The sequence below is a fragment of the Furipterus horrens genome, unplaced genomic scaffold (genome assembly GCF_987537825.1).
Source record: "Furipterus horrens unplaced genomic scaffold, mFurHor1.1.pri manual_scaffold_7, whole genome shotgun sequence".
In the NCBI taxonomy this organism is placed as follows: Eukaryota; Metazoa; Chordata; class Mammalia; order Chiroptera; family Furipteridae; genus Furipterus; species Furipterus horrens.
In genome coordinates, this window is record NW_028327177.1 from 134,112,840 (window position 1) to 134,138,211 (window position 25,372).

Below are 25,372 nucleotides of genomic sequence, written 5' to 3' on the forward strand. Positions count from 1 at the left end.
AAGTGTCGCTGGTTCAATTCCCAGTCAGGGCACATGACTAGGTTGCTCGTCAGGTCCCCAGTTGGGGGGCACGAGTGAGAGGCAACCACACAGTGATGTTTCTCTCCCTCTCTTTCTCCTTTCCCCTCTCTAAAAATAAGATAAATAAAACAAATTATTTAAAAAAAAATCTATGAGCAGAAAAGTTCAAGCAAATTCTTACATTTTTCCATCTTAGTGATAATTCACAAAATACATCTGGTGAAGACAGACTATATAAAATTAGACCTCTTTTGGATTACTTTATTCCAAAGTTTCAGTCTTTGTATAGACCTAACCAGGAGTTATCCCTAGATGAAGCAGTGGTACCATATAGAGGACGTATCAGCTACAGAACATAGAACCCAGCAAAGATAACAAAATATGGGATGTTAGTGAGAATGTTTTGTGAAAGACTGGCTACAGTTGAACTTCAAGATCTATTTGGTGAAGGCAAAAAGTTAAAAGAAACTATATTATTTGTCTTAGAGCTGTATCTTGATTCTTGGCACCATATATATCAAAGTAATTATTATAATAGCGTTTCTACAGCTAAAATATTGTTAGAAAAGAAAACAAGAATCTGTGGTGCCATAAGGGAGAACCATGGTTTGCCAAAGGTACTGAAAGAAAAGTCAAAGAATCTTCAGAGAGGGGAAGTGGCATTTTTACAGGAAGGACCCATTGTTGTTATATCATGGAAAGATAAAAGACTAGTGAATATAATATCAACTGTTCACGATGCCTCTATGAAATCCACTGGAAAGCGAAAGAGGAATTCTACGGAAGACACAGTTAAACCTGCGTGCATATTAGACCACAACAAATACATGAAAGGAGTCGATCAAGCAGACCAGTATTTGGCGGAGAGCAGTATCTTTCAAGAAAGTAGAAAGTGGTATAAAAAAGTAGCATTCTTTCTGATCAGTTGCGCTTTATTCAATGCATTCAAAATGTACTGTAATTACAATTTTCAAAATAAAATAAGAGACACAACTTTTCTACTAGAAGGAGCTAGGGAAGGGAAGGGAGCGGATAGCCGCTGACTCAAGTGAGTGCGGCCCAGAACCTGGCACCTCTGGTCCCTCTGACAGCGCTCCTGACGTTGATTCACGTTCAGGCTTTCAGGACAAAGAAAAGGCCACGTTTTAGAAAAAACAGTCACTGGCATAAAACAGAATCCAATCAGAACATGTAGAGTATGCTCTTCAGAAGGGAAGCGTAGCAAAACCAGATGTATTTGGAAAACCTGTTGTGTACCGGTGCATGTAAGTGATTGTTATACAGTTTATCATACCAAAAAAATATTAAAATTTATATATAGAAGATATGTACAAAGTTTCAGTTCGATTCATTATGTATGAATAATGTACACTGAAGTTTATTAGATTGTTTCACTTTTATACTCAATTACGAAATAATAGCCGGTGGCATGAGATAGCTTCTGCGTAAAATTGCAGGTCAACAGTGTGTTAATACAAGTAACGTGATTACAGGGATATGAGGGAAATGGGCTGCTCCTATGTAACCATTCATAAAAGTTTTATCTTTTACTGATATTGTTTTGACAATAGAAGTGACTAATCCATAGGTATTATAAAAAGGAGGTAGATAAGAAAAGGAATGGCCTCTACTTTCTAATGGAAATATTTAGCATTCATTTACATGTAATTTATTTTTCCATTAATTAGCCCAAACCTCTTTTCTATGACAACCTAGAACAGGACACTTGCCTTTTCAACATTTCTAACCTTCAGATGTTTGCATATAATTGTTTTTCCCCACAGACCTCTCCTTTTTAAAATATTTATTTTTATTTGTTGGTTCGGGGTGTACAGCTCAGTGGTTAATCATACACTTTACATAGTGTTCCCCTCAATATTTTCAGCACCTCAGCTGGCATCATACGTAGTTATCACAATATTATCGACTATTCCCTGTGCTTTACCAACGTCCCCGTGACTATTTTGTAGCTACCCATTCGTGCCCCTTAGTCCCTTCACTTCTTCCACCCTGTGCCCCACTCCTCCCTCCCCTCTGGCAACCTCCAGCTCTCTCTATGAGTCTGCTTCAACTTTGTTCGCTTGTTTTGTTCTTTTGATCCCACATAGAAGTGAAATTCTGTGGTATTTGTCTTTCTCTGACTGACTGATTTCGCTGAGCATAACGCCCTCTAGGTCCATCCATGTTGTCACAGATGGTGAGATTGCATTCTTTTTATGGCCCAATAATATTCCATTGTATATGAGGACCGCTGCTTTATTGATGGCCGCTTGGGCAGCTTCCATAGCTTGGCTATTGTAAATAATGATGTAATGAACATAGGGTGCATATGTTCTATCAAATTAGTGTCGTTTCTTTGGATAAATCCCCATCAGTGGAATCGCTGGGTCATAAGGCAGTTCCATTTTTAATCTTTTGCAGAAACTTCATACGAGTTTTCACGTTGGCTGCACCAGTCTGCATTCCCACCAACAGTGCACTAGGGTTCTCTTTTTTTCCACATCCTCGCCAGCACTTGCCATTCTGACTGGTATGAGTTGGTATCTCATTGTGGTTTTAATTTGCATCTCTGACAGCTGGTGATGTTGAGGATCTTTTCACATGTCTGTGGGCCCCTCTGTATGTCTTTGGAGAAGTCCATTCAGATCCTCTGCCCATTTTTTAATTGGATTGTTTGGGTTTTTGGTGTTGAGTAGTATGAGTTCTTTATAAAATTTGGATATTAACTCCTTATCAGATGTATCATTAGTGAATATGTTCTCCCATTTAGTATATTGTCTTTTATTTTTTGATAGTTTCCTTTGCTGTTGTGACACCAATGTTGTACGCAGCAAAGGTGGAACTTATGCAAGTGGCAAAGGTAGAATGAGTGTGGCAGTCCCTTAAACACCTGCTAGCAGTTCCGACCTTGTACCTTGACCTCCAGGACTTTAAATAGAGCCCAGCAGGAAAGACTTGGAATGGCTTCCTGCAGAGCTGGGCTCAGCTGCAGCCCTTCTCTTGGAATCACCCTGAGTACTGCCCTGTCACCTGTGTTCCCTAGTCTCATCCTGGTGAGTACATGATGTCATGGGCATCAACATCATGAATCTCCAACTTCCTATCAACAGGTCAGGCCCATCCCTGACCCCATTTCTGCATCAGGGTCTGCTGTTGTGTGTCCCTCTCATGTCCTCACACCTCCACCTTCCTCCTTGATGCTCAGTGCAAGTCGTCCCTGTGGGACTGGTCAGGGAAGGCCTCCCAAGCATGGAACTCCTGCCCCTCCTGCCTCCGTGCCCAGCCTCCCTTGGCCTGCCTTTCTGGGAGTCATCATGGAGATGGTCAAGGGATCCGGTGCTGTTATATCTAGTCCAGCCGCTTCTCCAGGGACCCAGGCTGAGGTCATCAGAGAGGGCCAACAGGATGAACCGCACCTTGACACGGGCCCTGTGTAATTTGGGCAAGGGAAATGTGTGTGGGGGCTTCTCTTTGGTGGTCCTGGGCATGCCAATATGGCCTAGGACCGCTAGAGGGACACTGGCCTAATGCCACACCAAAAGACTCCAGATCTGATGTGAGGCCAGAATTATATATTTTAAACAAGCAACACTGGCGGTTCTGATGACCAACCAGGATTTGGAACCAGCCCATGTCCTGCCTTGCCCCCACTCTCCCCAAACACACATCCTCTAGACAGGTGTCCCTAGACAGGAGACCTGTGGCAAACAGGTGATCTTTGGAGCTTGTGACTGTAAAGGGAGAACTTTGTCCCATCGCTTTTGGCCCCCAGTTACCCAATTTCCTTTGTAGTAGAGCTTCATAACATTAAGCTGAAACCTCCCCCATAACTGCTACCCATCAATGACAGGCCCATTCCAGGCTACACAACTGGCTGGCACCTGCTTTCACCTGATAGTCCTTTAGAGATAGGAAGCTCCTAAAGGCATCAGCACATCTCATTTCGTGCTCAGGCATTCGCCGATCTCAGACCCTTCATTGTGATTTTACATGCCCTCATGGTGTGGCAGTCACGTCTGCGCAAGCATTCAGGCTGCGGTGATAGCAGTGCTGGGCTGAGTGGGAACTGACCTCCCTTGTTAAGGACAGTCCACGCTCCTCACTGTGCCATTGGTTCGTGTTAACTGCCTCGGGACTTTTTCACATGATCTACTGTCAGATCACTTTCACTTCATGCACATACAAAGTCAGTTTTTGGAGCACAAACGTGGGATTATGTTTATGCCTGACTGTTAAGATTTTGTTTTAGTATAGTTTCTACCCACCTTCCAGCAAGTTCATATTTGTGATGATCCTGACTCGGCTGACGTGTTAACTATGCGTCCCAGCTTTGAGATTGCAGATTGGGTAAACAAGCGTTTAGTGTGTCTGTTAAAAACATTGAATGAGACAGAGCCAAGGACCAAGGAAGATCCCTTCGGTTAAAGAAAAGAAAATCATTTTATGTGGCGACCTACTTCACACCCCCAGCAAGTTTCATGGGATAATAATGTGCTCTGATATTTTCTTTAAGTTCAATTCTCTTCTATTTCTTTAAAAAGAAAAAAAAAAAAATACCCACTGAATTGATTGCACAGTGCAGCAATACAGCTCCATCACAGTTTGCCTGTGAGTCACTCTGGGGCAGGGACGGTGCCTGCTGCATCTCTGGGGGCACACAGCATGGCTGGGCCAGTGCTCTGGGCACCTGCAGTATGTACTGAGGCACCCTTGGGTCCCCATCCAATCCGCCCACTGACCAGCTGGGCAGCTTTGGCAACTGACTTCATCCTTCTGAATCAAGTTCTTCATCTGGGGACAGGTTGAGGATTAAGATGACATGTAGTTTGCTGAGCCCTTTGATAAATGGTAGCCAGTTACTGTGAATTCTTCGGAGTGATCATCAGTTACTGCCACAGACAATATGTCCCCCAAAAGTTTGTATGTTGAAAACTAATCCCCAATGTGATGGTTTTAGGAGGTGGGGCTCTGCCCTCATGAATAGGATTAGTGCTCTTATAAAAGGTACCCCCAGAGAGCTCCTTTGTGCCTCCCATCACGTGAGGAGGCACTATGGAAAGAGCTGAACCGGAAAGCAGTCACCAAGTCTGCCAGCACCTTGATCTTGGACTTAACCTCCAGAACTGTGAGAAATGCATTTCTGTTTATAAGCGGTCCAGTCTGTGCTATTTTGTTGCAACGGCTCGGGAGGACTAAGACATGGCAGATGAAAGTCATCTTGTCCTGAGTGAGAGACAGGGCCTGACTCAGTATGGTGTTAAGCTCCGGACCAGGTGGAAGCAATTCCATCAGCCCCAGTCCTAGGACTGTATCATGTGTTGCTACTAACCTCCTGAGCAGGTCGGTGGTTTGCAATTTGCAAAGTGCTTTCACATCAGACTGGATTCAGCCTACCATTCAAATAGCTGCTATTCCTCCCACTTGACAAACTGAAGAAACCAACTCCAGGACTTTATTACTCAGGGAGATTTCCTGGCTCCCACTCTAATGTCTGTCTTCCACTCTGCAAGGTTGTTGGTTATTTGCTTTGTAATTCTGCCAGTCTTGCATTCACTTATCTTAGGCCTTAAGAGGACCTGTTAACTCCTGGAGGCAGGCAGGTAATGGAGTTGCCTCCTTTCTGGGGCCTCCAGAGGGTTCTGTAAATAGTACATGCTCAAAAAATGTTTTGGAATTAGCAACAACTCAGAAACATTGAATTTGTCCTGCCTCAGTCCCACTGTGCTCACTGGGACCTGGGAAGGGTAGGGACTGGGGCCCCGCTGTGGGTCAGCACCTGTGGGGACCAGTTAGACACAAGCTGGGGCAGAGTGAGAAGGGAGGCATCTCAGAGGGGACAGGAAGGCACGTGCATTGGTCTGTAAGTCTCTCTTCCTGGGGCTGGCTCTGCCTGCAGGCAGGCAAGTGTCAGTAGAGGGGAGCTGGGGGCCCTGTGTCTGGGATAGCATCCCGGGGTGCTAAGCATCACTTTCTGCAGGCTTGAGTTCCCAGGGCTTTTTCCCCAGGGCCCTTCTTCAGGCCCCCTGGCGTCTGCTCGCAGGTCTGAGCAGCCTGCCCCGCGGGAAGAGCTAGGAGGCAGCAGGCAGAGTGCTGAGCAGGGGCTTCTGCGTGTTTGGCCCTGGGGGAAGCAGAGCTAAAATTAGGTCTCCCAGCTGTGTGCAGGTGTGGACCCCCGCCCTCTCCCAACCCCCAACCAGGACATTGGAATCATTCTCATTCTCTCTCTCCCTCCGCCCCAGTTTCTCCAGAGGCACAGGATGAACTGTCCTCCCTGTGGTGATGCCAGGGGCCCTTCCCACCAGAATGTCCTCTAAAGCTACACACAGGGTGACAGTGACAGGCAGGGGCCGTGCGTTTGCCAAGCCTCCCCAGCATCTCTGAGGTCGAGGTTCAGCTGGGGCCCAAGTGACTCCTTCTTAGGCCACCAGACACGACAGATGATTTCGTTCCCAGCCACATTCAGGCTGGGCCCCTGACTGTCCGCACTGGCCTCCCAGTTTCCGTGCTTTGTGCCCCTCTCACTCCTCTGTCCCTTCCTGCCCACTCTTCACAGGGAGCCTTTCGCCCCTTGTCATCCATTGCCATTCAGACACAATTGGGGACCGTATCCAAGGTCAGCAGACTCCGGGACACTGGCATGTGTGTGTCCTCTCCCTATGTGAGGCTGAAATTGGGATAGACCGGTGCTTCTCCGGGATAAATGTGCCCCTCACACCCCCTTCACTGTGGCCCTCGGGCTGAGAGGTGCCGACCCTTACGTGCCCTGGTCTCGGGTCCAAGACTAGCTCTGCTCTTCTGTGTCCTTGCAATATGATTTTAAGTGGCGTCTTTTTCCTCCTAGCTTGCCTATCTGTAAAGCGAGGAGGGTCGGGCCAGACAGCCTCCAGGGCCCCTCGCTGTGGTGTCCCCTCTGTGTGTCCAGGGCAGAGCATTCCCCTGGGAAGGCGGCCTGCAGGGGAGGCAGGTGGGGCAGGCTGGAGGCCGCAGGGGATAAGTGGGCTGAGGGGCCTCTGAGGAGGTGTGAATGAGGGAGGCAGAGGGGGGCCGGTGCAGACAGCCCTGTCCCAGCCCTATCTCCCGTCTGCGACACCCTCTCCACACCCCAGCCCTGATAAGCAGGTGTGAGACACAGCTGCCTTGTGACAGGCCCTTCAGCAGGGAGGGGATGGCGGGGGTCCACTCCACTTCTGAGTTCAGACGTCAGCATCTTCCTCCCCTGCCACCCCACCCCCCGCCATTTCCCTGCCAGACTGGACAGGCCCAACCAAGGGGGCATCCTGCCTGAGGCCGCGCCCCTTGCTGTGAGGCCTGAGCCGCCTCCGGGGTGGTAGGGAACAGACCTCTCTCACGGGGAGGAAGGCCACCTCACCAAGCTTGCTCCCGCTGGTGCTGGTGCGGGGACTGGGCACACTGGTGCTTGTCACTGGGCACACCTCAAGGCTGGTCCTCTGGCCTCCTCTCCTCCTGTCCCTGTGGCCATCTGCTTTGTCATCCTTCCTCAGCTCTGGCTTTGGAGTCACGGCTCCATCTGGGCTCCCCTTCTTTCCTCCAAGGCCCCAGCCACTGTCACCAGCAGGCCAAAGCCAGAAACACCTTGTATTTGGGTTTGTGGGCAAAGAATGGGGAAAGCAAAGAAGGCTGGGGGGAAGAGAAACAGAGCTGGGAGCCCCAGGGAAGGGGGTGGGGGCAGGTAGGACTGGGCCGGGGTCTGCAGGAGACCTCCTCAGGAGGGAGGGAGGGCCTTTGTCCAGGCCCCCATCCCCACAGGTACTGAATCAGAACTTCCTTGTACTTGCTCAAAGGCTCCATCTTCCACATCCAGATCTCAAGACTGTTTTAGTTCTCAGGCCGCAACCACTCGGTGCCAGGCGGCCCATCTCTGTGTGCTGGGTAGAAGTGAGTGTGTTCTCGTCCTTTCTCAGGCTCAGGGCGACGGCTTCCGAGGCCACGGAGACACTGGCTGAGATCACGGACGCTGAGCCAGGCAGACTGACCCGGGGTCACCTCTGAGCTCGGCATCTTACCTAAGTGCTCTGTGTCTCAGTTTCCCCATCTGTAAAAGGAAGATGACAGCAGAGATGCTAGTGCTATACACCTCGTCGGTCTGCTGTGAGTAGCAAATAAGTTAATACAGGTAAAGCGTGGTGAACAGTGCCTGGCACGGAGGAAGCACTGCCTAAGTTTTGGCCATTATTATTTTTTGAAATTTTATTTTAATGCAACTTCAAACTTAGAGAAAAGTTGCAAGCGATTCCCGTGTCTCCTTTATGCAGCTTCACCGATTATTTATATTTTATTATTCTCTCCATATGTGTGTATAATATCCCCTAGACCCTATATTATATATGTCCTGTAGTCTATATACATATAATACACATTTATTTTTCTGAATCACTTGAGAGTAAGTTGAAGACATTTTGCAGTTTTACTCCTAAATACTTAAGGGTATATTAGTAAGGACAAGGATATTCTTTTACAAAACCACAGTACGCTTATCAAAATCAGAAGATTTAACATTGATAAAGCACTGTTATCTAATCCACTGTCCCTATGCAGATTTCATCAGTTGTCCCAATCCCGTCTTCTTTGTGTCCCCGTGTTTTCCTGGTCAGGGGCACCTGTTGAGTTAGCTGTTATGTCCCTTCAGCCTCCTTTCATCTGGAAGAGTTGCACAGCCTGTCTTTGTGTTTGTTGAACATGACATTTTTGAAGAGTCCAGGCCAGGTTTTTTGCGCAGTGATGTCACCCCACTTCTGTGTGCGGTTTGCTCACCCTTGGTTTCAAGTTGTGCTTTTTCGGTGAGGTGACTGCAAAGGTGACATTGACTCTTGCCTGGAGAGTCATGTCAGGACGCACCTGAGGTCCGTGTCCCTATTGGTCAGAGACGTTGTCGTCCCTCGGCTGATGTAGGTGGTGTGTGCCAAGTCCCCCCACTGCAGAAGTGCTGTTTTCTTTTTGTAATGGAAAGGTAACTGTGGGGAAATGCCATGTTCCTCATCAACGCTTTACCCACTAGATCTCACCCGTTGGTGATTTTCTGCGGCACCCTTCCTTCTAAACTGACTAATTGGCTTGTTGAAACCGGCCCCCAGGTTTTCTGACACGTCTCCCTCCGTCTCTGAGCACGCTCTCACTTTTTGGCACAAGACGTTCCAGGCTCCTCTTGTGTCTGCTCGGGGCACAGACCAGCCATTTCACCAAGGAGTCCCAGCACCTCCTGTTGGAGAATGGTACTTAGAAACCAAGGTTTGGGTGCCACGTGTGCTCATCGATCCTGGTGTATTATTGCTTCTTGTGGACCATTCTCGCCATCGGTTCACCTGGGCGTGATGGAGGGGGGAGCACCGGAGACACGGAGCCAGGAGATGGGAGGGGGGAAAGGAGTGACATGACCCAGCGATCCCCGTCTCCTCCTCCAGCTCTCTGGCTCTTTCTGCCTTCCCTTTCCTTCCTTTCCCTCTTCATCGTGACCTCATCTCCTCTTCCTTGGTCAGAATTCCTCTTCAGATTCCAGCAGTGGGAACCTCTGAAACCGTTTCCCCAGCTACGTGTGCGCTATCAGAGGCGGACAGCTATGTGACCTTTGTGTGTGAATAGCCAAAGACAAAGATAATTTACGAGAAAGTTTTTGCTTAGAACAGTCTGGTGACAAGGTGCTTGGGGAAGACACATTTGGAAGATTTCCACCTGGAAGCGTTCCTTTTTCCTGCATGGAAAGCACTCAGACCAAAGCCTGTGCTGAGGTGGGGGATGGGGTGCTCGTCAAATCAGCCTCCGCAAGGCTCTGGGACCAGGAAGGAAGATTAAGTGTCCGGGACAACCCACTTACCATGTCCACAGGTAGCAGGTACAGGAACAATTTAAAAAGAAAGTGACTGGAGCCCAGCGAAGGCCCCTTGAATGGCTTTCTTAGTTAAGCAAAGGTACAGTGAGTGGGTAGCCTTGGTTCCCCACTGGGACTTAGTTAACTGGTTTGAGAGTAGATTCAAGGCTTCTTCTCCCTGAGAGCCCTGGTATGCAAAGCTTGTCCCTGGGGTGGGTGCATCCATTTACTGAAGAAGCCCAGAGCCTCTGAGAGGGAAGAAGCAGTATTAGTATGAGACATGAAGGGACAGAGACCCACTGGGGTGGAGTGGGGTTAAAGGGAAATTATCTTGAGGAAAAACAGGAGTCTGGGGTGGTGACGGAGGTTTGTGACAGCCCACCTGTGTGTTCTGGTTGAGCGTGGAGTGAGGCTACCGTTCGGAAGCTCCAGAGACTCTGCCCTGCTGAGATTGTGCCTGTGCTCTCGACTGGGGACTGTGGCTGTTCCTCCACAGGACTGTCACCTAGAGATGAGGCAAAGTGGGGGCCCCCGGGTTCCCCTTGACTTTGAGGAATGGTACTGCTTTCTGGTTCCTGTGCTGGGTGGAACCTGTGAGGTGTCTTAAGTGTCCTCAACAGAGACATGGCCGGGCTGTTCAGCCCCCAGCCCCCAGCCCCCGCCCCTGTACTGGTTTCTAAACAGTTCAGGCAGAAGGCGACGTTCCCTCCGGGGAGGTGCCGGATAGATTGTGTAGATTCTTGATTGGTTAATAGAAAAAATTACAAGTGAATGGAGGCCGCCTTGGAGTATTCTGTGCTCAGGGGACAGTTCCTACAGCTGCATTTGCAGTGACCAGGAGGCCGGTGTGTTCCCTGTCACCGTGAGGTCCTGGGAACCTGCTCTGCTCACGGTAGGTGTAGGAGGCAGGAATAGGGGAGCTGGACCCTAGAGCTACTTCTTGGATAGAAGAATGCCTTGACATCCTTGCTGCTTGCCAAATGCTCCTTAAGGCAGATGTAGGAGATCTGAGGGCCACCCTGGGAGGTGGCCCGAGGAGGCCTCTTGTGGCACCTTCCCCCTGTCCTGGCCAGAGACCAGAGGAGCCTCCTCCCCTACCCTTGGGTGCCGTGCCTACCAATTTAGTCTCGTAAACAGCCCCTTGTTTTCCTGCTCTCCACTCTCCCTGTCCTGGTCCAGGCCACCATCATCTGTCCCTACAGAGGCCACTTGGCCTGCTTCCTCTTTTCATTCTTGCCCTCCACAAACCTTTTCCTCAGAGCAGGCGGAGGGATCTTTCTAAAGTACAAATCCAGTCAGCAACAACCTCCTCCCTGCAAATAATTACAAGTATCTACAATAACCCCGTCCAACCACTCCATGGTGCCTCAAGGTCACTTTCCTGACCTCGCCAGGCTCGGTCCAGCCACATGCGCTGTCTTTCCCTGGTGGACTGGGCCACGTACCCTCCGCCTTGGGACCGTCACGCCTGCCCTTTGCCTGGAAACGCCCCCCTCAAGCCAACAAACATGCTACATCTTCAACAGACGTCTTCCTGGGCCCGTCCCCTGGATACTCTCACTCATTGCTCATGGCATTTTGTTTGTGGATTTTGAGGTTAACACCTGGTTCCTGAACTTGACAGTGAGTTGCATGAGGGCAGGGGCCTTGTCTATTCCGGCTCATTGTTATAACTCCAGTTATCGTAGGCTTCAGATGTGTTTGCTAAAGAAAGAATGGACAGGTGCCTCAGTTTCCTCAGCTGGTCCCATCACTTAGTGGGAGTGAGTGAGGAAGCGGACCTCTGTCGCTCTGGGTCCACTGACACCTGCCACTCGGTCCTGGGGTGCACCGCTGGCGTCAGCCCTGCTGGCTGGGCTGTGGCCCCACTGCTCAACTTTCATTTATGCACCGGAGAGGGGGCAGCTGGGTACCGTGGCAGGTAGGGCTGGTGGGGGCAGGTGCATGGCTTCGTGTGGGTGTATCCTTGGGGCTGGGTGGTCTTTTGCTGGGACACAGGAGCAGAGGACTTGACGTGGGGGGCTCTATGGCTGGGGCCTGGCAGCAGGTGGATGGTGAGGTGGGGGGGGCTGCCCCTGGGCAGAGGCAGTCATGGGTGGCCAGGGTGCCAATGGAGTCTTGGCGGGGTGATGGCTGAGAAGGCTGGGCGGGGCCGCCCACAACTGAGGAGGTGACAATGAGCGTGAAGTACATGCTTAGTGGGAGTGAAGGACTGGGAGGGTGGAAAAGGCCAGAGCCTCGTCTCCCCCGACTCCCTGCCCCCCAGCTCGCCATGCGCCTTGCTCTGATCTTCCTCACCCCTCCTGCACTCCGCTGCTCAGTGCCTCCTGTTCTCCTTGCCCTGGACTTCTAGAGCCCCCAGGCCTCCAGCCCCCCAACCCCCTCAGCTCTCCCAGCCCCTCCGTCCCTCAGCGCCCCCGGTCACCACCCCGGCCCGTCCCGCCGGTGGCCGGGGCCCTGCTGGCCTGCCCTTCTCTCATCACCTCCTCCTCACTCCCTGCGGCACCCTGGCGTCGGCCCCAGATCCGTGTGCCCTGCTCCTGCCTCCCTCCCCACGTGGGGACCCAGCTTTCCTCCAGAGGTCGGGTGGGGTGAGGGTGGGGCTGGGGGAGGGCTTGGCCCACGCTGAGCTGTGGAGCTGAGCTAGGGAGGAGGTGTAGGGGGACCCTACTGAGCCACTGTGGGGCAAGTGGCGTTGTCCCTGCAAGACCGCGCGACTTTTCACAGCCTCCCCGGGTCTGTTGGTCTTGCCTGGCATCATCTGCTCTTCTCAGCTCTTCCTCAGTCTCCTCTGTTTCCCCCGCCAGACCTTCTGGTTTCTCACAGCCCCTCTCACTGGTGACTGAGGAGCTGGGCGCTGGGCCATTCTGTGGGCCAGGAGTTTGGGGAGCTTTCCAGGGCTGCGTGTGCTACTAGTGTCCATTGGGGGGCGCCCCTGGGTGGAGGAAGGAGTCTGTAATCAATATGTCGGGGTAAACAGAGAGAGATGCCTGAAGTCAGCGGATGTTACTGTAGATTGTCCCCAATAATTTACAGATGAAAACACAGGGCTCTGAAGAGGGAAACGGGATGGACCGGTCATGGAGGGATTAGTAATAAAAATTATTATCTTGCTGGACATTTATGAAGTGCTTACCATGTACCAGAGATTGTTGTAAACTCTCTCCATGTCTCACTTTACACGATGGTCACAGTGTGTGGGAGGTGGGGGTTGTCATGCCCATTTTACAGGTGAGGAAATGGAGACTAGCACAGTGAGGTCGGTTTCTTTGGCTCATACAGAAGGCCCGTGGCAGAGCAGTGGAATGTCGTCACGCTGCCCAGGAAAGTCTTGCTCCTTCAGATGATGATGTAAGTACAGAAAGCATTTGCTTGACGCTCCTTAAAAACAACGGCAGACATTTCACCAAAGAAGATGTAAGAATGGCCAGTAAGCCCTGGCGGGACAGCTCAGCTGGTTGGAGCATTGTCCAGGTACACCAAGGACGCAGGTTTGAGCTCCGGTTAGGGCACGTACCAGAAGCCACCAGTGAGTGAATGCATCAGTGAGAGGGGCAACAAATAGATCTTTCTCTCTCTCTCTCAAATCAATAAATAAAAAATTTAAAAAAGAACTGCCAATAATTGCATGAGAAGATTCTCAAAAGCCTTAGTCATCAGGGAAATGCAAATTAAAATTATGGGATACACCCATTCATATGGCTAAAATTAAATAAAATAAAAAGACAACACCAAATGTTAGCATGGATATGGGGCAACTGGAACTCTCATCACTGATGGGAATGAAAAACAAGCACCCATTTTGGAAAACATTTTTATAATTTCACGTAAATTTAAACACACACTAATCATATGACCTTGAAATTCGATGCCTAGGTACTTATCCAAGAGATAAAAACGTATGTCCACACAAATACCTGAACACAAATGTTCACAGCAGCTTTATTCATGATAGTAAAAAATTATAAACAACTCAAGCGTCCCTCAACTATTGAATGGGAAATGAATAGTGGTACATCCACGTAATGGAATACCACTCAGCAATGAAAAAGAGCAAACCAACACATTTGAGTCTCAAATGCATTATGTTGAGTGACATCAGCTGGACACAAAAGGCTGTGTGCATATTAATTCACTTACTAGCACTGTCCAGTAAAAGCAAATCTGTAGGCACAGAAAACAGCTTGGTGGCTGCCCTGGTTGGGTTGGGGAAAGGGTTTCCAAAGCATCACGAGGGAATTTTGGAGTATTGGAAATGTTTGAAACCTTGATTTTGGTGGTAGCTGTACTGCTTGTGCATTTGTCAAAACTCATCAAACCATGCATTTAAAGAGGGTGAATTTTATTTCATGTAAATGAAACCTAACCGAACCTGCTTTAAGTGTAGAAACAGTGGGCTGGAGGGGTAGGAAATCAGATGATCATGGCTGTCTCATTGCCAAGGTGACATTTGGGAAAAGGCTTGAAAGAGAAAGGAGGTAAACAAAGGGAAGAGTGTGATAAACAAAGTGAACAGCGGGTGCTGAAGCCCTGTGGCCGGCGGTGCCTAGCCTGGGTGGGGACCGGTAAGGAGTGGGTGCGGCTTACGTGGAATCAGAGCTGGCCGTAGAAGGGCGTAGACCTGGGGACTGGGGCAGGTCATGGGGGCTGCAGAGGGGCTCAGGCTGTTCTCCAAGTGCGACGGGGACCACTGAGGGTTTGAGCAGAGCAGTGACATCCTCCTCCTGGGCTTTGAACAGACCCGCTGGCTACTGTGTTGGGAACAGTCTTTGGCAGGACCAGTGGGGAGGATTTTGCAAGAAACCAGGCAAGAGATGATGGTGGCTCAGACCAGCACGGAGGTGGTAGAGGTGTTGAGAAGTGGTTGGACTTGGAATATATTTAGAAGGCAGAGCCAACAGGATTTCCTGCCGGATTGGATGCAGGGTGTAAGAGAGAGAGAGAGAGAGAGAGAGAGGGAGGGAGGGAGAGAGAGGGAGGAGGCAGGGGTGACACCAAGGTTTTTGGCCCTAGCGGCTGGACATTCAGCCAGGCATCACTGAGGAGGTTGTTGACCAGTTTTAACTGTCCCCAGGGGCCTGTGGCTGAAGTCAGGACAGATTCAGAAGGGAGGGGGTTCACATACTGGTTATTCCATTACCCTTTATTTATTGGCCTTATTGGCTTTTGTCATTTCCTCCTTGTCTCCTGTCGGGAGAGGACTGTAAATTTGATGGGTTGACACAGGATACAGGAGGCCCAATTATCGCTGTTATGCCGGCCTGTCTTGGTCAAGCCTCCCCGCCCTCCGCGGTCCTTGAGCTCCTCCCACAGCCTTGCACGTAGAAGCAGCCTGGTCCCTGGCCTTCCAGGAAGAGAGGGTGTAGCCTGTGAGAGTGAGTGACAGACAGAAGGACACCCAGGAAATATGGCTCCAAGGACAAATACTGGAGGCAAGCTCAGCCCCCTGGTCAGTCACACCTGACCCAGCACCCACTCCCCAAGGCTCTGACCACAGAGGCTGGGCATGGCTCAGGATGGGAGACAGGACATACTGCCCACCGGTCAGTCCATGTCTGGGGCAGGGGGCTCTGCTTCGACCCATTTGTGGAATCCTAGCCAGCCTGTCTCTTCATAAAGGCTGGGATGACGGGGCTTTTCTCTTCGACAGCAGGTGCCTGGCAGCTGCCCAGGATGCCAGCCCTGTGAGCTGGCATGGGAGGAAGTGCCTGTCAGTGTGGTCATTACACGTGCTGGGCTCAGGCTGGCCGGGCCCAGCCTCTGACTTGGGACACTGTAGGGGATCGGTGCCCCCAGCAGGGCTCCCAGGGTCCCTCTGATAGGGATCCCCCCATTCCAGGCTTGGCAGCTGCCAGCCCTTGAGCGTCATTTCTGAATGAAGCCCGCTCTGGCCTGTCTGCCTGCGTCTGTCCCTGGGAATGTCCTGAGGTCCCTAGTCCAAGCGGGGTTGGGACAGAAAGCTGGAGGTTCATTCTTGGGATTTTGGGCATCTTGTGGTAACACCCCTCCCCCTTTTTAACAGGGACCCTCATAACTGAAACCTGAGAGTATCTGCATGTGAATCCACATGTCTCCAAGTAGGGGAGGCTCTCCAATGACCCTGCATCTGACCTTCCAGAAGAAAGAAGTGCGGAAGGGGGACTGCCAGTGAGAAGAGGGCTGGGGACCTCAGGACAGGAAGGATTCAGATAGAGGAGGGGATGCAGGTGAATTCAGCAGACAGTGAATTTGACTGGGTTGTCTCTTCTGCAGACATTCTTGGCTCCTAGTCTGTTCCAAGCACAGTGGGGCGGGGGGGCGGGGGTTAGGGGTGTGGAGAGGGTAGTTCAATGGCCCGGCTGGCCTGGCCGTGCCTGCTGTCAGAGTTGAGGCCAGCCATGCCATGCAGTGGGCTCAGAGCCCTGGGGGGGCGGAGGTGCTGCACCAGCCCAGATGGCTCCAAGGGCCTCCAGGGCATCGGATGCTGGTCCCAGGCTCCCTGGGCCCCTCAGTGGTGGCCTGTGGTGGCTCTTCACTCTCCATTGCTGCCCATCCCCTCCCTGTCTGCCTGCGCGAGCACCTGCGCTCTGTCCTCTCCCCCTCGCGGCCTCCGCTCTGGGTCTCGTGGCTGTCAGGGCTGGTGGGCGGAGGAGCTGCTGGCACGGGGCACTGGAGCTGCCAGGGCCGAGGCCCCAGGGTGACAGCTGAAGTCTGTCCAGGCGCATCTCTCTCCCTGCCAAAGGCCGAGCTCCCGGCGGCACATGCCTTCCTGCTGACATAGAAGCCGATGTCTGTCCCTCACAGAGCTGCTCGCCGCCTGGACCCCCGCCTCGCCCCAGAGCAGCTGGCGACAGCTATGGCATTGCTCCGAGCACAAGGCCCTGCTCCAGCCTCCCTCCAGATGAGCCCACCACGTCCCAGGCCAGGGGAAGACCCCACAGGACGCCTGAGAACTTCAGCCTTCAACCCTTGGCTCTGAGAATGATGGGGAAGCCGCCGCGCAGGCTCTGACACCGTGGTCACATCCTGGAGCTTGTGAGAGAAGGGGCTGACCCCTTCGCAGCCTCATGGTGGGCACAGCCTCCTTCCTGTCCCCTCCCACACTGCCACACAGGCGCTGAGCTGCATCAGTGAGCAAAGCAGACTCAGGCCCTGTCCTCATGTTGCTTCCGCCACCTTGTCACTGGGATCTCTGATAAGAAATATGTTTCATACCAGGTACACACAGGCACTCACTTAAGGTTTATGTGTGTCCGAAACGAGTTCCACAGAACAGCACTACTCCTGGCCACATAGGACACACAGCTATTTTAAATCTGATATATATATTTTAATCCTCACTGAGGATACGTGTATGGATTTTGAGAGAGAGATGTGAGAGAGAAACGTTGATCGGTTGCCTCCCGTATGCACCCTGACTGGGCATCGAACCCACAACCTAGGTTTGTGTGCTGCCCAATGCTCTGCCCAGTGCACAGGATGGTGTTCCAGCTGAATGAGCCACCGGCCAGGGCTGACACTCTATTTTTTTTTAACAGCTGGCCTTGGCCGACTGCACTGGATGTGACCTGCTCTTTGAAAAGCCCTAATCTGGTTGGGAAAAGATGATTAAACAAGTGTCAGAGGAGGTTAAAGTGGACTGTCTCGGCCCTGGTTTTGACCAAAGGGCTAAAATCAAGGGTTTCGGGATACCAAGTGACGAGTCTCTCCTATGCAGATTGTTTATAAGGGGAGTGGCGCTAGACACTGGGACATGCAGTCACATCAAGTCATACGTAAAAAGGGGTCCAACAGCGTGAAGGGCCTAGGAATCTGTTGGCTGGTTTCTTTGGAGAAACGTGTCCAAAGATTCCAGGACCCTGTGGAGCAGAGCCTGTGGGCAGGATGGTGGCACCTTCTAGCCCAGGCCTGCCAAGGGGGCTTCTAGGAGACCTTGAACATGTGGGAGATGTGGAGGACAGGGTGTCACTCGGCCTAAAAAAAGCTCAGGTGGATGGGTGACAGGGTCCTGACTCGCCCTGGGACCTGGAGAGAGGGTCTCGGGCCAGCTGTCCTGGTGGTGACCGTGGAGCATGCTGGGGCTGGGCAAGTGCTCTGGGTGCTTCCTGTGGACAGAGGTGGCAGGCCAAGAGGGCTGGTGTGTGCCACCATGATGGCCACTTGGAGGGTCGAGGGCCTTGGCAAGAGGCTGGGGGTGGACTCACAGGTGCCCTGGGGCAAAGGAAGGGGTCACAGGGCACCCGGAAAGAGTGCATCTCCTGGGCTGGGAGGTCTGCAGGGAGGACGCCCCGAGAGAGTCTTCAAAAAGCCCGCAGATGCCTGTGTGAGCGTCTCCTCTGGCTCCTGCTGGCCCAGAGGGAGGAGATGCCTGGCCACCACAGCCCTGAATGTCCATGGGCCTGGACGCCCTAATGATGAGGCTGAGACTCTTTACAAGGTCAAGTGACTGGAGGCTGCCATTCCTTTCCCCACGGCTGAGCTGAAAAGCCAGGATCCACCCGGTTCTCATCCAGGCCCGGGGAAGATTATCCGCACTGAACGAAGCCAAGAGGGACCGGGAGAGACAGAAATAAAAGTTGGGCTTGATGACACCGGCGGTCATGTTTGTTTATATACGGGCTTTGCAGGTGTTTGCAATGAGAAGTGATAAGCACTGTGACAAGAAGTGCTCAGAGGGGGGCCAGTGATGGGGCAGGGGGCTGGGCGGTGGTCAGGGAGGGCTCCCAGAGGGAGGGGACATTAAGATGAGGCCTGAAGGCTAAGTGGAAAGAAGAGTATTCTGGGAGGCGGGTACAGCAGCTGGAAAGGCTGAGAAGGGGAGGAGCCTGGGCCTCTGAGAGGTCAGAGAGACTTGTGGTTACAGAGGTTGGCAGGGCTGGAGGCCCCGCAGGGGCTTGCCTGGATCCTGAGGCAACAGGAAGCCACTGGAGGGTTTTATCCAGGAGGCAATCATCTTGGATTAGAATGTCCTGGTAGCTGAGTGGATTTGGAATGGCTGAGGTTAGAGGAAGGGAAGCCATCAGGCAAGACGCTGGCCTCAACCAGCAAAGCAGCAGCAAGAAAGACCAGGTGTGGAGGCTTAGAGATGCTGAGGATGGAGTGGCAGTGGGGCGTGGACTCGGGGAGCGGGCGCGGGAAAGCCTGCAGTGGAAGAAGGCACCTGTGGGGTACCTGCACCCGTGGGCTCGGGGCCGAGACAGATGAGTCAGTGCTGGCAGCTCTGGAGATGCCCCGAGTGGAGTGGGCAGCCTGATGCGCTGGCCAGGGGCTCAGTGGCGAGGCCGGGCCTCCAGACATAGGTCGCAGACTCTTCTTTAAAGCATAGTGGGGGTGAGGGGAGGTTTCCACTCTCTTCTCTTTAGGCCCGGGGCCTAAAGAGCTTAATCACGCAGTCTGATGCTGGAAAACGTGCCCCCATAAGAGGCAGTCCAAGAGAATGGAGGACACCCTGGAGGGGGCGGTGCCACAGCAGGCCGAGGAAGGGAGGACTTCCAGAAGGGGCCGCCATCCACGGGATTCAGTGCTGTGGATGGATGGGACCCATGAGATGAGGAACGAGAAGGCTCTGCTGGATCCAGCCACAGGGAGGGGCTTGTGGTGGGGGCTGGGGCAGCAGAGGCAATGGACTGAGACATGCGGGGGAGGTGAGGGTGAGGACGCCAGTGTCAGGTGTCACAGGTCCAAGCCTGGCGTGACACACAGGTGCCACCATCTGGCTGTTCTCCATGGCAACTGCCCCTTCCTACAGCCACTTTTGCAAACCCTCCCCAGGGTGTGAGCCCCAAACCGTGGTCCTCCCTCTGCCGTGCCCCAGACCAGAGTCCTGGAAGGCATGGCCCGGGTGTCCTCTGGGAAGACATCTTCCTGGGAAGACAACAGGGAGTCCTGTGTGGGTCTCAGGATATGACCCCTCTCTCCTGCAACACCACTGCCATCCAGGTTTGCTCAGAACGAGGCCTCCTCACAGGCTCCTTGGGCTTTCAAACCTCAGTGCAAGAACAGAGCCCAGGCCAGATCATGTAAGCCATTTATTGGTTTGTTTTAAAAATATGTATCTTATTTATACACGAAGTTTGGTGAGAAGTACTCGATTAGTTCAGACAACAGCTGGCACTGGGTGCTTGTCGCTGCCTCCTTTTTCCTCCCCTCTATTCCCCATCCTGCTGGTCATGGTGCAGTTCTAGAAGAATTAAAAAAAAAGAGAGCAAGCCACCCTAGAAGCTCAGGAGTCAGGTCTAGCCCGTCCCTGCCCTCCACCACACCGTGCGCAGCCACTGGTGCTGTCAGCGGCTCCGGGGCCGTCCACACAACACCACAGTCCCCTTCCGGCCAGCTGGGCTGGCGGCCTGGCCACCTCCCCAGGCGCATTCCTGCCCGCGCGGGGTGCTCAGTGCAGGGAGGGCACACACCCCTCCAAGCCTTGAGAGCAAAGCACAGAGATCTACAAAAATAAGATTTCCACTCAAGAGAAGTGTCGCTGGGACAGTTAAAACCACGCCCCACACTGTACTCAGAGGGAACACAGGGGAGAAGAGAAATTGCTGGGGGGACGGAGGGGAGGGGGCTGGGGTAGCCACCGCGGAAGTCTGAGGTGGCAGGAAGAAATGTAATACTTTGCTCACTGGCAATGCCATCAGCACGGCCACGAGCTCAGAACGTCCAGCCCTCTGACAGCTTGGCGAGGTAGGTGAGGAAGAGCCGGTTTCCGGCTTCCTGGGCTGCCCGAGAGGTGAGGTTGGATGCCCGGTGGAAGACAGCCTTGCTGGAGAGCTGGCACTGGGCAGCCAAGCTCCGCCTGCCCGGGCTCCAGCAGCCAACGCTGTCACTCTCAGAATGACAATTCTCTACATGAAAAGGCTTGCATATGCTAAATAGGATTGTCAGCAGCTGAAGAGGCTCCCCAGGATAATTGTACTAGAAATAGTAGTTTTCCCTGAAAAAGCCTTCTCACAAGACCTGTGGGACAGCCTGGACCCTCCCCTAGGAGGTCCTGCATGCGGGTGTCTCCAGGCCCCCAAGCTGAGCCGGAGGGGCTGGTCCAAGGCCACACTCCTCCCTTCCCAAGCGGTGCTATGGTTCATTCTCCCCCCCAGGGCACGGGAACAGGGCCTGACCATGCCGAGGCCCCTTCCCTGCACGGGACCCACATGGTCCTCCCCACTCCCATGCCACTGCATCTGGAGAGGAGCTGGGGACCACGCAGGAGTCCCCTCGCCCCCATGGTTAGAGCAGAGAGGCCAGCAATGATAACAGGCTCCCTTCTTCAGCTGGGCTGAGGGCTGTTGGGCTTCGTAGCCCCAGCCCCATGTGCTCAGCCTTCTCTCCCGGCCCGTGGGGCAGGCTCTGCCGGGTTCGGCAGCAGGGACAAGCCGGATGCCAGGCTGTGAGTGGGCTGGCTCCCGCAGGCCCTCCAGTTTTACGTCAATACTCTAATAAGAGGCCAGGCTCTCCTGGGAAGAAAAGGCAACCCCAGTGCCTAGGACCAGCCCTGGGACCCCGACAGCTCTCTCCTGGAAGTCTTTTATTTTTGTGGCACTGACCCTCGCAGGGCCTGCCTAAAAACACGGGGGGGAAATAGGGCCTTGGGGACAATGGAAGGCCAGAGTGAGCCCCTGCTGACCTCCCTTGGGCCTGGGAGGGAAAAGTCTGTCTCCTTTAGGCTGGGGCAGGGGTGGCTACCTGACATTCATCCAAGGGGGCGCAGAGTTGGCCTTTGTGTGTGAGTGTGTGCACATGTGGGCATGACAAACGGGGTTCAGCCATGCTGGCCCTCAGCCCAGGTGGCAGGGCAACCGCTTTCTGCCCCTGGGCATGGAAGGCCTGTGGGAGCCACACCGGATTCCACTTCCACTTTGAGAACAGAGTTCCAGCAGCTGCAGACACTCTCATTCGGAGTTCAGAAGAGGCGGTAGGAGTCGCTGCTGATGTCCACAGAAGAAACGTTAGTTCTTTGCTCAAGTAAAAAAATATCAAATATAATAAATTTATGAAAGCCCATTCACAACATATACAGTCTCAGTTTTATATTTTGCCGCAGCAGCTGGGGTGGGGTCGTTTTTCGGAGCCCCACGGTGTTTCCTGACCAGACCAGGCCACTGGCATTTGTGGGGCCTCCAGGGAAAGGCCGCCCGAGTGGTCGGCTTAGCCAACTGCTCCCGGCCATCAACATGGGCGCCACAGAACTTTGCCTTGTAGATCCACGGGGCTGAGGCTCACCTCTCATCCCCGAAGCCCAAAGCAAGAAGGCCCAGTGGATGCCGGTTTGTGGCTGCACTTGGGTTTGCCTTGAGGCAACAGGCCACCTTTCAGTGTGTCCTGACCAGCTAAGGAGAGGCTCACACGATAGACTCTCGGTCCCTGTCTGGGGATGGAGAGAACTCTGCGAGGTCTTCACTGCGGCTGTAGTCAGACACCCGCACCTGGAGGTTATCGCTGGTGGCCCTGGTGACGCTGTCATAGGAAGGCGGGAAGGATGTGGAGGAGATGGAGGAGCTGGAGGGCGGGCCAAGGCGCTGGGAGAAGTTCTCATTCATCTTGAAGGCAATGAGGCCCTCTTTCTCAGGGGCATCCTCTTCGGAGAGGCCGCTGCTGCCTGCCTGCTGGCGGAAGAGGAAGGAGGCATGCTTCACGGAGCGCTGCAGCAGGTGCCTCCGGAAGGCCCGCTGGATGATGGTGGCCGACACCTCCTCGTGCTTGCGCCGGAGCGTGGTGGTGATGGGCTCATAGGAGATCTTGGATGGGTTGGCCGCCATAAACTTCTCCTCCATCTGGATCTTCAGGGCATCCATCTCCCCAGACTCACCCAGGACCCTCTTGGTGAAGGCAAAGAGGATGTCCATGCAGTGGATACGGTCCCCGCTCACCATGGGCAGGTCCATGTTGATGAGGTTTATCTGGTTGGGCTTGGCGATACGGAGGGGCTCAGACAGGGCATCGGCGAAGTCAGACAGGGCTGTGTACTCAATGAACTGGGTGGCCTCCGGGTCGAACTTTTCCCAGATCTCATAGAACATGTCAAAGTCGTCCTCGCACAGGGGCTCGGTGCTCTCCTCCATGGCCACGCTGAAGTTCTCCAGGATGATGGCGATGTACATGTTGACCACAATGAGGAAGGAGATGATGATGTAGGTGGTGAAGAAGAGGATGCCCACAGCTGGGCTCCCACAGTTCCCCCGGGAGCCATTGTTGTTGGGAAGACTGGGGTCACAGTACGGGGGGCCCGTGTTGAGGATGGGGCTCAGGAGACCGTTCCAGCCAGCCGAGGTGGTGATCTGGAAGAGGCACAGCATGCTGTTGGCGAAGGTCTGGAAGTTGAACATATCGTCGATGCCAGCTTCCCACTTGACATAAGCAAAGTTGGCCATCCCGAAAATGGAGTAGATGAACATGACGAGGAAGAGCAGCAGCCCAATGTTGAAGAGGGCAGGTAGGGACATCATAAGGGCAAAGAGCAGCGTGCGGATCCCCTTGGCCCCGCGGATTAGCCTGAGGATGCGGCCGATCCGGGCCAGGCGGATGACTCGGAAGAGCGTTGGGGAGAAGAAGTACTTCTGGATGATGTCTGAGAGCACAGTGCCTGTGGGAAACAACAGAGACTGTGGCAACCATGACATCTCTGTCCTCCCTCCAGCCCAGCAATGCTGGGTGGGTGCGAGTCTCTGAACAGCAAGGAGCCAGGAAGAAGAGGCCCTTCCAGGAGGAATGGTTTTACTGCAAAGCCCTGCTCCCCCTGCCTCTCTGAATCCCCACTTCTGCATCTGACCCAGAAAATGAGGACCCATGTCCTTTGAAAATTGCCTTCTGAGAACACTGCACAACAGAGCTGTACTAGGTCCATCTTCTAGATCAGCGGCTCTGAGGCCTGAGGGAACTTGCTCAGCATTTTGGTGCCCTAAAGTTGGATCAGAACTCAGGCCTCTTACCTCCTTGCTACTCAACATGTGGTCTGAGGGCCAGCAGCCTTGGGATCTCCTGGGCACTTACCAAAAACACAGAACCTCAGCTCTGCCCCAGACCCACTGCATTTTCCCAAACCCGGGTGGTTCATGTGCACACGGAGTGCAAGAAGCACTGGCTTGGAAGTCAGCACTCTCTTTAACACCACACCATGCTGCACTGTGCTGGGCCACGCTATGCCACGCCACACCATGTCACACCACGCCACACCACGCCAGTTGCTGCTCAGCCTCCCTGAGTTGGTTTCGCTCATCCTCTCAACTCCGCCAGCTCCCAGGGCTTGCCCACCCCTCTGTCTCTGTTGACTATTCTGGGTTGGAATTTTTAAGGAGCACGAATATAACTTCTAGGAGAAAGAGTAAAATTAACTTGCCTCGTATTGGCCCAGGTGGTCTTTCCAGACTCTTCATGTAATAATAATGTCACTGGCTGACATGTGTCCAGTGTTTACTGTCAACCGGGCACTGAGCTGAACATTTTATGTCATCCATTAAGCCCTTCCAGTCACCCTAGGTTGTAAGCTGATACCATCATCCTCATTTTCCATAAGAGGAAAGTGAGAGGTGAGGTAACTTACCCAAGTGGCCACCTCGTCAGTGAGAAGCTGGGATTTGACTCAGACACTCTGGCTCCAAGTTGACCTGTTAATCCCTGTTAACTGTCCCTCTCTGGTACAGCCAAGCACTGGGACTAGTTGGTGTTCTGAGGTACATGCTGAACCTCCCGAAGCCTCTGAGGCTGGCCCTCGTCAGCTCCATTCCTGCTGCTGATGCCCTGCATAGTCTAGTCCCACTAGGCACACTGTAGCCCTCATCCCTGCCTGGGGCCTCTCTGGTGTCTCCGGATGCTACTCCCAGCTTTTAACCAAATGCCCATTACTGCAGCTGCAGCAGCCCTTGCCTTAGCCCCTACATTTCCCTCTGAGTTCACCAAAGTCTGTACATGGCATTAAGACAAAAAGTCAGTCACTCCAAGGCAGAATTCTGTGTGTGGGGGCAGGGTCAGGAGTTTAAGTGTGTGTTTCTGTGTGTGATGGGGAAGAGGGGGGGGAATACAGAGAGAAAAGAATAAAGGAGTATCGGTGTCCTTGGCATTAAGTACAGACCTTGGTCTGAAGGAAAGATCTGGCCTAGAGAAGGTGTTTCTGTCCAGACAACTGGTATACCCACCCACGATGGAGAGGATGACAACCACAAAGTCGAAGATGTTCCAGCTGTTGGTGAAGTAATAGTGCCGCAGGGCAGCCATCTTGATGATACACTCGCCCGTGAAGATGGCTACGAAGAGCAGGTTGATCTTGGTTAAGATGTTGACCTTCTCAGGGCTCTGGTCATCTGTCTCCACCATCATGGTCACCATGTTCAATAAGATGAGAAACATGATGGTGACATCAAAGGCCTGCTTGGTCACAATGTCGAATATGAAGCCCTGGTACTTGTTCTGAAAGGAGGGGCAAAGGATGGGCTCAGCAGGGACCTGAGCAGGTCAGCAGGCCCCCTGTTGCTGCCTCTTGGCCCAGATCACCCACCCGCAGTCTACTGTTGGGTGAGGCCAACGCCCCAGCAGACTGTCACAGTGAGAGGAAAAAGTCAG

General features: G+C 52.9%; 1 protein-coding gene and 1 long non-coding RNA gene across 4 annotated transcripts in view; one reads left to right on the top strand and one right to left on the bottom strand.

Annotated features, from left to right (window-relative positions):
- Nucleotides 1–7,997: 7,997 nt before the first annotated feature.
- LOC150005270 (uncharacterized) lies at nt 7,998–16,933 on the top strand. Its single transcript, XR_016512431.1, has 3 exons — nt 7,998–8,130; nt 15,867–16,050; nt 16,628–16,933. It is a non-coding gene; the product is annotated as an uncharacterized LOC150005270 (long non-coding RNA).
- A 2,905-nt stretch (nt 16,934–19,838) lies between these two features.
- SCN5A (sodium voltage-gated channel alpha subunit 5) overlaps nt 19,839–25,372 on the bottom strand; it is a 76,909-nt gene continuing 71,375 nt past the window's right edge. For all 3 annotated transcript variants that reach the window (XM_090284523.1, XM_090284522.1, XM_090284521.1), the window contains 2 exons: nt 24,949–25,219; nt 19,839–23,399 (listed from right to left, as the gene is read on the bottom strand). In XM_090284523.1, the coding sequence (XP_090140649.1) occupies nt 22,159–23,399; nt 24,949–25,219 (1,512 nt within the window). In that variant the 3' untranslated portion in view covers nt 19,839–22,158. The remainder of the gene's footprint in view (nt 23,400–24,948; nt 25,220–25,372) is intronic.